Genomic DNA, 11117 nt, shown 5'->3' with positions numbered 1-11117 from the left:
TCATTTGTGTTGACTGTAGCCACTGAGATACACAATATGTGGGCGACACCAAGGGATTTATGATATTAACACACAAACAATATTATTAGCAGCAGCAATAGAGTCTTAATTAGCCCCGTATATCAAAGACAACACAAGACACTTCCATGTTAAAGGTTAGGAATGGATCGTCAGCTTCATCATGATATTCAGTCAGACGGACACCGTGAAGGCACTCTTCAGATGAGCGGAAGATGAAGAAATCAGAAGGAAAGCACCAAAATGGAAGTCTGTGAGCCACTTTTTCCTTTTTTTAAATCCTTCTGCTCAACAACCCATCATGCTGTCTTTGTTATTCACAGTGTTTCGTGACCTCGAGTTAAAAAGGGATGACGCACTGTTAGCGTTGTACCTAGTCCAGGGAGACAACTTGTGATAAAGACTTAAGAGGCACAGTATTAGTTCTGCAGCAAATCCAGTGACGCCGGCCATCACGAGTCCTCGCTGGCCCGTTTGCGAGACTGGTCACCTCTGGAAAACAAGCACAAGACCCAAGTTAAAGCAGATGTGACTCAGTCTTCATTTGATGCTAAAGACTCTGGAAAACTGACCGTGGGAATCCATTCATGGAGAGCTCCATCTGTAGTTTCTGGTCATGAGCAGCGTAGTCTTGCAGCAGAGACTCTACAGCAGGAGGGTTAATCTGGGGGATAAACCCGGAGAAGAGATCTGGGGCGAGCTGGGCCCACTCTGAGAGAGGAAACCAAAATCAAAAATTAATTAATTAATTTAAAAAAAAAAAATCTGTGAATAAGAGGAGTGTGAGATAAATAATTTATCTAAAATCACCTGGTCGGAGGCTGTAGAGGCCCTTAACCACACTAGCCATTGTTGAGGGTTGCACTTCAAAGGGCATGGACCGAGCTTTAATGAGCAGAGCTGAAAAGAACGAGCACAATGGACAAGATGGTGTCAACTGACTTGACCAAAGGGAGGATTTTTATTTATTTAATTTCCCCTTTTTGTGACTTTGCATCACATCGTGATTAATCAGAGCAAAGCGCATGAGATGAAGCGGTACACTCACGCATCAGTGTGTTCACGTGTTTTTCTGCGACGTGATCAGCGAACAGCTTCATCAGATCCTCTCTGAGGTCTCGGTTCAGTTTGGACTCAATGTAGAACTTGTTCTGAAAAGAGAAGCGTGTGCAAACATAAATTTAAGTAACAAACTAACACAAAACTACACTTCCCTGCATGGGATTTGCCAAATATTTGATTAAAAAGGGGGGGAAAAAAAGCTGATAAGTGGTACCTACCAAGTACATAAAGACGGGGACTATACACTGAAGAGAAGCTATATATTGTGTCAGTGCAATGTTGAAATTTTCAATGAAGTTCTCGAGTGGGCTAGCCTGCAAAACATTGCAAAAAGAGTTAGTTTTTTAGTTTCTGCATGTGCTGTACGATTACATCTTGCATTTGGGTTTGCTTACTTGTAGATGGGCGGAAACCTGCTGCAGGTGACCTGTTATTTTTGATGTCAGATCATTGTAGAGCAGCTCAGAGTGCTGCTGACAAACACACTTGTAGACATAACTAGGAAAACAAAAGACAGGCATTTGAGGTTATATTAAAATTCTCAGTTAATCACATGGTAATATATATATATGGCGCTTCTTATGGCAACAGAAATCATAATCTGGGGGGGGGGGGGTGTCTAGTTCAGAGGGGTGTTTATTCAACATCCCTTTACTTGTGCTGTCTCACCTGTATATCTGTGCATAAGAAACCGAGATGTGGTCTGTGGGATTCTGAATCAGCAGACGGTCAACTGCCTTTTCCAGGTTTGGCCAGTGGTTTTTCCGGTAGTCCTCCACTGCCATTGCATTCAGAACTGTGTGAAGAGAGGGGAGCTGAATTAAGCCTTCATGTCAGACCGAACAGAAGCCAAAAGCATCACTCTCCACATACATTACTAACATAATCGGAGGCCGAGCTGCGTTGAGACCGTGAGCTCTCGGGCCCTGCTTCGAGTGAACTTACGGAACTTGGAAGTCGAGTCGAGGGCGAATTTTCCCTCGGAAGCAGCTCCCGGAGCGGTGCTGTCAGTCTCGCTGACTTCGCTGCTCTCGCTGCCTGTATCCGAGTCCATGAACTTTGACCCGCCGGTTGCACCGGACCACAGTTTCCCTTGTCGAGTACCCGCTTCTCCAACCGGCACCGTCGCACAGACGGGCTGCGGGACCGTCGATATCTCCGACAGCTGGCTGCTAAGATACGTGCGGACTTTATTACTGCCGCTCGCGCGGTAGTTGTGGTTATGGTCGTCTTTTACGTCCAAACTGTCATCTTCCATAGCCTCCATTTTCACTGGTCCGGTGAACCGAAGCACTGCGTCGCTAGATGAACATTTCAGACAACAATTAAAGATGAAGACAAAAACTGTCAGGCGTCTCCGGCGGAGTCCATCACCGTTTTCCTTTTAAGTTTTACGACACGCCGTATTACAGGGCAGCTGAAAGGATGTTGGGAAATGTAGTTCCGAGGTTTTAGGGCTATATAATGTTCCTTGGCTTTCTATACGTGAATTTGCGGCTAGCTAAACAATGTGATAAGCCGAGTGACAACTAAAATGTTTAATAAAACACATTTAAAACTAGGTACCATAATACGCATGCGCAAGCCCCCGATGCGGTCCACCAAATTTGATGTTGAAATTGGACCCCACCGTCTCACCAAACTTCAAGAGCTCACGTGACTCAGGAACTAGCCGGATGAAACACTAGGTGGCGCTGTGTTAATGTCTGACGATACTGATATTGACACCAATCAGATGCGTTTGCAATAATAGAAATGAGAGGTCAGAAAAATTTTCTTTCCTATATTTTTTACTGAGAACTCCATGAGAAATAACAACTAGAATGATGTAAAAATGTTCCTTCTTAAAACGTAAACAAAACATTACCTTGTCAATGGCATGTGAATTATGTTGGTGTAGACATGTATCCAACACAGTGGCTCAATTATGTCTATATACCAACACTTTGCAGGCAGCAGACTCCTTAATGCTCAATGAAAAGTGACACAGGCAACAAAACCAGGTTTATAAGGAGGACAAAAAGTGCCATTTTCAATGTGAATATATTCCTAAGGCTTATTATTACAACTCAGTATACCTTTGTACAGATAAAAACCATCATCTACCCTTTGATGAGTATGTCTCACATCAGAGTATAAAAATAAGAGGCTTGACCATAAAAAGTAGCTGCCACATGTCAGAAGGAACACCTTGTCGATAGTTATATATTTTTTCCCAAATTTTAAATGACAGATTAAACATACAAAGCTTATGACAATGAAGGAGAGTGTTGATAAAGTGTTCTTTGGTCTAAAATTAAAGAGTACTGTCACTTTTCCACCAATGACCCTTATGAAAAGGCAGAACTGAACTTTCTATATTGCAGTTAGTGCGTTCAAGTAAACCATCAGAAGATTTATGTATGTGTCTGAAACTCATAGTACCCACCATTTATCAGCTGCTGGCTTACAAACTGATGTTTCTAATGGTAGCATGAACCAGCTCTAAAAAGTATTATTAGACCACAGGTGATGTCGTTGTATGGACCGAAAATAACATTTGGAACATTTGCCTGTAGTCACTGCAATGTAGAAATTAAAGCTTAATCTAAATTAAAGTAATAATTCAATTTCTGAAAATGTGAATGCAAAATCAGAAAAGAACATGGAAAGTAAACATAAGAAAAAAAACCCCCACAGTACTCTATTTAGTAAGTAGTATACAGTATGTAGTTTCAGACACATGTGCATGTGACCAAACAGGGCAGAGAAAGAAAGAAGAGGGAAAAAAAACCTGCTGCATATTCACACAAAGTTGCCACACAACTTCAACTTTATGAAAAACGAGAGCAGGGTTTCCACCAGAATACTGACAGCCCAGAGGCCCGCTGAACACTAAACATGTTTGAATGTATTTACATTTACTTTCAATCTATGAAAGAGCAGCTACAGCTGTTCAGTTTGTTAGCCCAAAAATACACACACTCAGAAGAGTTATAACAGGGAATCCTGAAAGTAAAAAATGAACAGGTGAACTGTGATAAACTAATACTCTTTTTTTGATTTGTGTAGCTAACAGCCAAGACTTTTTCGTCTAATTTAATGCTCTTCCACTCATACAGCCTATTATTTACTACCTACTTATGGTTTGAAAAGCGAGAAAGACTGGATTATTTGCTACCAAACAGAATAAATCTCCTTTGACCACTGGGTCTAACAACATTTCTGGAGGAAACCCTGAATATTAAGGATGAAGAGTCAAAAATATATGAAACTTATATGTATATATTTATATATATCTATAAAAAGACAATTAGTGCTTTGTTGACTGGGTAATTTACATTTAAAGGTGTGTGGTACTCTCAGTCTTTTCAGAATTATTGTCTGTCTGCACACTTGACGTGGCCTCAGTGGCTACAGTGTGCTGTACTATGTCTTTGAGGCATGTTTCTCCATCCACTGCTGGTACTACGTCGGCATCCTCCGGCTCGCTGTCGTCTTCCTCCCCTTCAGCACAGCATTCAGAGTCCTCGCTGTCACTCCCGCAGGAGCTCGACGTCTCATCTTCAGAGTCAGAATAAACCTCTGCCCCGTGGAAGATATAGTGATTTGGTGGTTGAAACAGGTATTGGCCTGCTGTGGAAAACAAAAGAGGATCAGTGAGCTTTGCACACCTATCTGGGATCTGTTCATTGTTTATGACAGTTGTATGGAGGGAGAAAAAAACAAACAAACTGCTGAGCAAAGGGACACACAACATGTCTTTGCACGATTTTGTCACACATCCAAAATCAATTTATTTGTTACATTAAAGCAGCTTTGCTTGTTTACCGTGGTCTAAATCTTACCCTCAAGGCGTTTGCTGATTGGAGTTCTGTTAACTCGACTCATCCAGCAACGTCTACGAAATTCAAGGTTGGAGGTTTGACTCTTTCGTTCGGGTGCCTCCTCTTTTGGCGCACCTTCTGCTGCTTTCTCTGGAGATTCAGTGCTCTCCGTTGGACACTGAGCATTTGGACAAGGCTCTAGAGGTGTAACATTATTATCAGCAGTCTCTGTGACATTCAGACTTTCTGTCTCCTCCGAAGGCATATTTACAGAGTCTGTAGTGTGCCGCTTCTGCTCCTCCTGAGTCGCATCACTCGAAGCAGACAAGGCCTCGCTTGGTGGCTGTTCTGGTAACCGAGGGGGTTTCTCTGTGATCTCAGTTAATCTTACAGTGTTGTAGCAGAGCTGCTCAAAGTCTCCACCCAATCGATGACAGAGCTCGTTGATAATGACGTCACAGTCCCCGAGTAGCTCCACGTCAAAGTTCAGATGAGGCAGCTGCTCCCGATTGATCAGGACCTGAGGCACTTCATGAGGAATGGAGTCTGGATAGAGAGGAAAAACAAATATTCGGTGTTTGAATGACATGCAAAGCATACAGAAACATATCGGTTAGTATGTTTAATGTTACAGACACTAAAAGTGAATCCGTTTCGATAAAACATACTTGGGATGAGGGCAACCGGTCGGACTTTAAGCGAAGAGCCAATGACAATCAAGAGATCCACCTCATCTTTATCCTGTTTCATGGCTCTGTGAAACATTTCTGGAAGGTTCTCTCCAAAGAAGACAATGTCTGGTTTCATGATTGCCAGAGGGATATCTGGACACCGTGGACAATGAGGGACAACCTGATGGATGAATTTAATGTATTATTTATTTACTACAGCGCCACTAAACACCATCCAAATTTTATGGGGTGGGCAATCACTCACAGCAATAACAAGGCAATCTTTCTGGAATATTTTAAACAGTCAGCTATGTTATGGGTTGTTTGGGAGGTAAAACTAAAAAGGGTATTATCAGCTTTTGATGTCCATGTGGTTTCCCTTGTTTACAAGTAATTACGTAGATATTTGAGACCCCTAACAGCAAATATATACAGATAAATCCTTATACTTATTAAAGAGGTTTTTCACACGATGTTTCTACATGCAATCTGTATCTGCATTATTGGCCTTGGTGATGGTGCAACATCCAACAGTGTCTGCAAAAAAGTGGTATCCTGGATTAGATTGCAGTGAACACATACCTGGTTAAAGATGTCTTCCCTTATAGCCTCACAGTCCACTTTGTGCTTACAGACGAGACAGGATGCAGTTGCAAATGACCCTAAAATATAATTGACATTGAATTACTGGGGAAGAACTATAAAAAAAACAAATAACGAAATAAGCAAGAGGGATCAATCACATGCACCACTCACCGTGACACTGGATAATCCGCTGAACCCCAGCCACTTGTTCCAGTGTATCAATGTTTTGCGTATAATTGCGCAGCAGCTTTCTTTGCTTATCTAGCATAGATATAAATCTATGACAGGGAGAAGGTTCAAACTGCCCAGGGTAGATCTCCTGTAATATAAAATTATGCATTCAGTACTTGTGAAGAAAATGCAAACATTGCTATAGTCATATGCCCCCACCATGGCTTTTCTGGACCATATTTAAACACTTAATAACTGTTTATATTTCATGCCTCATAGCATGGTTTGAATATATTTGATAATAATAAATCAGTGATCAATCTTTAAAACCTTTTTTTAAACCTTTTTCAGAGTGCAGTATTAACTGACTTAGAACACAATATATATACAAAATGCTTAATGCAAACTAGTCTGTGCATTCAAAGCAGTGCTAGGAAACCTGGCATGTGTGGGACTTCCACATCAGTTTCTCACACTCACTGAAATGGCAGCTCAGGTCCTTTTGTAATGTTATGACCCAACCCATCTTATGAGATCTGTTTTAATCTCTATTAGCAAATACATACAGTACTTTATTCGGAGTACTTAATTGCAATTTTATTCATGTAGCACATTTATTAATATGTAAACACAATGTGCTTAAGAGAGAAGATAAAAACATTAAATGCTGTGTAAGTTTACAAGACACACCCACACAGCTATTGAACTTTAAGCAATTTTTTCAACCAGGAAAACTATTGCTGTGAGGCAACAGTGCTACCCACTGTACCACAATATACTACTGTATATGGACCACCTTCCCACCCTATTACAGATATTGTGTCTATGATAAGGGACCCTCTGACTTCTGTATAGCCTCTGTTATTTTGTGGATCTTATTTGATCACTCCTGTGTTCTTTTACTATTTCACTGTTTGGAGAATTCCCCACGATCCTTTAAATTTCCCGTCCCTGCAGGGGCCTGATCAAATCTGGTGGGAACACAAACAGTTCTTGTGATAAAATTTTAAGTTACTTTAGGAAAATTAAACAATTTCAAGCTAAAAGACATACAGGGAGTGCAGAATTATTAGGCAAATGAGTATTTTGTCCACATCATCCTCTTCATGCATGTTGTCTTACTCCAAGCTGTATAGGCTCGAAAGCCTACTACCAATTAAGCATATTAGGTGATGTGCATCTCTGTAATGAGAAGGGGTGTGGTCTAATGACATCAACACCCTATATCAGGTGTGCATAATTATTAGGCAACGTCCTTTCCTTTGGCAAAATGGGTCAAAAGAAGGACTTGACAGGCTCAGAAAAGTCAAAAATAGTGAGATATCTTGCAGAGGGATGCAGCAGTCTCAAAATTGCAAAGCTTCTGAAGCGTGATCATCGAACAATCAAGCGTTTCATTCAAAATAGTCAACAGAGTCGCAAGAAGCGTGTGGAAAAACCAAGGCGCAAAATAACTGCCCATGAACTGAGAAAAGTCAAGCGTGCAGCTGCCAAGATGCCACTTGCCACCAGTTTGGCCATATTTCAGAGCTGCAACATCACTGGAGTGCCCAAAAGCACAAGGTGTGCAATACTCAGAGACATGGCCAAGGTAAGAAGGGCTGAAAGACGACCACCACTGAACAAGACACACAAGCTGAAACGTCAAGACTGGGCCAAGAAATATCTCAAGACTGGTTTTTCTAAGGTTTTATGGACTGATGAAATGAGAGTGAGTCTTGATGGGCCAAATGGATGGGCCTGTGGCTGGATTGGTAAAGGGCAGAGAGCTCCAGTCCGACTCAGACGCCAGCAAGGTGGAGGTGGAGTACTGGTTTGGGCTGGTATCATCAAAGATGAGCTTGTGGGGCCTTTTCGGGTTGAGGATGGAGTCAAGCTCAACTCCCAGTCCTACTGCCAGTTTCTGGAAGACACCTTCAAGCAGTGGTACAGGAAGAAGTCTGCATCCTTCAAGAAAAACATGATTTTCATGCAGGACAATGCTCCATCACACGCGTCCAAGTACTCCACAGCGTGGCTGGCAAGAAAGGGTATAAAAGAAGAAAAACTAATGACATGGCCTCCTTGTTCACCTGATCTGAACCCCATTGAGAACCTGTGGACCATCATCAAATGTGAGATTTACAAGGAGGGAAAACAGTACACCTCTCTGAACAGTGTCTGGGAGGCTGTGGTTGCTGCTGCACGCAATGTTGATGGTGAACAGATCAAAACACTGACAGAATCCATGGATGGCAGGCTTTTGAGTGTCCTTGCAAAGAAAGGTGGCTATATTGGTCGCTGATTTGTTTTTGTTTTGTTTTTGAATGTCAGAAATGTATATTTGTGAATGTGGAGATGTTATATTGGTTTCACTGGTGAAAATAAATAATTGAAATGGGTATATATTTGTTTTTTGTTAAATTGCCTAATAATTATGCACAGTAATAGTCACCTGCACACACAGATATCCCCCTAAAATAGCTAAAACTAAAAACAAACTAAAAACTACTTCCAAAAACATTCAGCTTTGATATTAATGAGTTTTTTGGGTTCATTGAGAACATGGTTGTTGTTCAATAATAAAATTATTCCTCAAAAATACAACTTGCCTAAAAATTCTGCACTCCCTGTATATGGTTTTTTTTTTCTTAACTGTTGCCAAATGTCAAAATGGGTCAAATTTAACTGAACATTATGTTATGTTTTAAGTTAACTTAAAAAACAGGTTCTGATTCTCCATTTAAAAGTTGGTGTAAACATGGGGGTGTGGGGCACCGTATTAAACAACATTACAAAATTTAACAGGAACTCATAAGCGGCTTACATTTAAGTAGTTTCCCTTTCAAAATGACCCTTTCACAGAATGAAAGTGCACAATCCACTAGTCATGTAGACCTTGCAATGGTCTACATGAAGAGATTTATGGTTTGGATTAAGATTAATAATTCTTTGTTAGAGAGCATTCAAATTGTTATTCTATTGTTCATGTAAAACCAACCTTAGCAAACTTAAAAAACGGTCTAGGGTCCCGTCTGAAGTACTCAATGTCAAACATAGCTTGAGGATCTGGAAGATCTGGAAAATCTACAGCAAGCCGTGCATAAATTCCATCTCTGGAGCGGAAGTCTGGTATTCCACATGAAACTGAAACCTACAACAAATAAAATAAAAATAATAAGGAAATGCAATGAACACTAGTACTGAAAATCGAATTTACACAGTAGAGCTACATGATAAAGTAAAAAATGCATACCCCAGCACCAGTCAGCACTAGTATCCTTTTACTTTCATGTAGTAGCCTGACTACATCTTCTAAGGTATTAATATCTTTCCGCTTCTTTCTTTTTGGAGGCTCTGAGATGTTGATGATGATCTGCCACAATGTCATGTCATCTAAATCTGGTGGGAGTACAGTCTCGGGCAGCAAATCCCTCAGGATGGCCCTTGGATCTGTCTCTCTAATGTGCTGCTGGATGAAACTGTAGGAACCTGCGAGCAAGAACATAACATCTCAGTATGGCTGGATTTCAAAAACTGTACACACATACTTGTACAATGCAAACAATTATTATGTGGTTTAAATATATACATACACACTAAATACATATTATAAGTGGCGTAATCTAAGATATTGTAGTTTATTAATGATCTGATTATCTTAGTTACCTATTTGCGGTTGAGGAGTCCAGTCGCTGGAGCTTGCATGTGAGGACCTGTCATCGTCTTCAGTGATGTGCTCCGGAGTGACAGCCAAACCGTTAGAGGGAAGATCATCGTGCCCAAGAAAATCTAAGTACAGACATGGAGAAAATTAACTAAATAAGACTAGATATAAGTCGCGACTCTCTTTAATAACTGCTACGACCCGTTACAAAAGTAAATCGGTGAACGCAGTCTCTCAAAGTCAACTTTCAACCGGCTAACAAACGCTAAGTTGCTCTCAAAGTTTTGCGTGGTTATGAAAAAGTTAAATGGACAAATTTGTGCTGGCAGGATCACTGATAGAGTTCTACTTCCGTTTAGCGAAATATAATTTAGTGGAAAAGTTCCCGTTTTCAGGAGTACACAGTTCTCGACACCCACACAGCATTACTGTATTTAACATTAGCAAAGTTAACTGTTTCACATGGAGCCAGTTAGCTCACCGGTTAAGTTGGCAAAGAGAATTTTTCTCACTGTAAGTCACTTAAATACTCAAAGTTTTTCTCTTTTTATACCTGGACTGTCCTCGGTTGCGCCAAAGACAGTGGTGTCGTCCAGTTTCCCAACTGGCTTGTGAGGGTCGGAGAGCAATACTTCCAGTCCATTGTTGTCTCCGCCTAGCGCTGCCGGGGCCTGTTCTACCGCCATCACCGGCTTAGCTTCCTTCTCCGCGGGATGCGCACAATTCAACGCCGCCTCCCAGCTCTCAGTTGCCGCGGAGACGCACGAGAACTGGTCCGCTTCGACGGCTTTTAGTCCATAGTTAGTTCCTGGACTGATTTTCGAAATCTTAGCCGGAGGTTCCCCCGTATCGGAGGCGCCCGAAAGGGCCGTTTTGAGACTGTTCTCTCCGTCCGCCATCTTCAGCCCGCAGAGCCGCTGAGCAGGAGCCTTCCTCTCGGACAGCTGGCTCATTTGCATAGCACACGTGACTCGTTCTCCACCAGTAGTCACGAGCGAAACGCCCCCCTCTACGTCGCTGACATTATACCATAACAAATATTGTTGCCTTCAAGTGCTGTCGGATGATTTCTAATCATAGGTTAGCCCTCACGAATCTTTCAAGCCTTTCGGTGATGTGTTTCGCGTAAATATAAACGATTTTATACTGACGTGCAGC

General features: G+C 41.5%; 2 protein-coding genes across 2 annotated transcripts; both read right to left on the bottom strand.

Moving 5' to 3' along the window:
• Positions 1-470: 470 nt before the first annotated feature.
• cacul1 (CDK2 associated cullin domain 1) lies at positions 471-2444 on the bottom strand. Its single transcript, XM_085369500.1, has 8 exons — positions 2026-2444; positions 1750-1876; positions 1476-1578; positions 1299-1394; positions 1067-1169; positions 829-918; positions 591-729; positions 471-510 (listed from the first exon to the last, which is right to left on the bottom strand). Exons 1-8 carry the CDS (start codon positions 2345-2347, stop codon positions 471-473), a joined length of 1020 nt encoding a protein of 339 aa, XP_085225626.1. The 5' UTR covers positions 2348-2444.
• Positions 2445-4366: 1922 nt separating this feature from the next.
• Positions 4367-10918, bottom strand: sirt1 (sirtuin 1). Its single transcript, XM_085369499.1, has 9 exons — positions 10513-10918; positions 9962-10084; positions 9549-9784; positions 9294-9446; positions 6314-6461; positions 6140-6219; positions 5555-5738; positions 4908-5432; positions 4367-4695 (listed from the first exon to the last, which is right to left on the bottom strand). The coding sequence occupies exons 1-9, from the start codon at positions 10916-10918 to the stop codon at positions 4403-4405; spliced, it is 2148 nt and encodes a 715-aa protein (XP_085225625.1). The 3' UTR covers positions 4367-4402.
• Positions 10919-11117: the final 199 nt, after the last annotated feature.

Source organism: Diplotaxodon limnothrissa, linkage group LG13, assembly GCF_057381915.1.
Source record: "Diplotaxodon limnothrissa isolate DT_005_m linkage group LG13, D_limnothrissa_male_GT1.1, whole genome shotgun sequence".
NCBI classification, from domain to species: Eukaryota; Metazoa; Chordata; class Actinopteri; order Cichliformes; family Cichlidae; genus Diplotaxodon; species Diplotaxodon limnothrissa.
The sequence above is the reverse complement of the archived record's forward strand: the minus strand, read 5'-3'. Positions and strand labels throughout refer to the sequence as shown.

Coding starts and splice junctions, on each gene's coding strand:
- cacul1 (XM_085369500.1), bottom strand. CDS start 2,347: ATGGAGGCTATGGAAGATGACAGTTTGGACGTAAAAGACGACCATAAC. Junction 919..1,066: donor ACACGTGAACACACTGATGC/GTGAGTGTACCG, acceptor CGTTCTTTTCAG/CTCTGCTCATTAAAGCTCGG. Junction 730..828: donor CCTCTACAGCCTCCGACCAG/GTGATTTTAGAT, acceptor TTCCTCTCTCAG/AGTGGGCCCAGCTCGCCCCA.
- sirt1 (XM_085369499.1), bottom strand. CDS start 10,918: ATGCAAATGAGCCAGCTGTCCGAGAGGAAGGCTCCTGCTCAGCGGCTC. Junction 10,085..10,512: donor CGCAACCGAGGACAGTCCAG/GTATAAAAAGAG, acceptor GTCTGTACTTAG/ATTTTCTTGGGCACGATGAT. Junction 9,785..9,961: donor GACTCCTCAACCGCAAATAG/GTAACTAAGATA, acceptor TCTTGCTCGCAG/GTTCCTACAGTTTCATCCAG.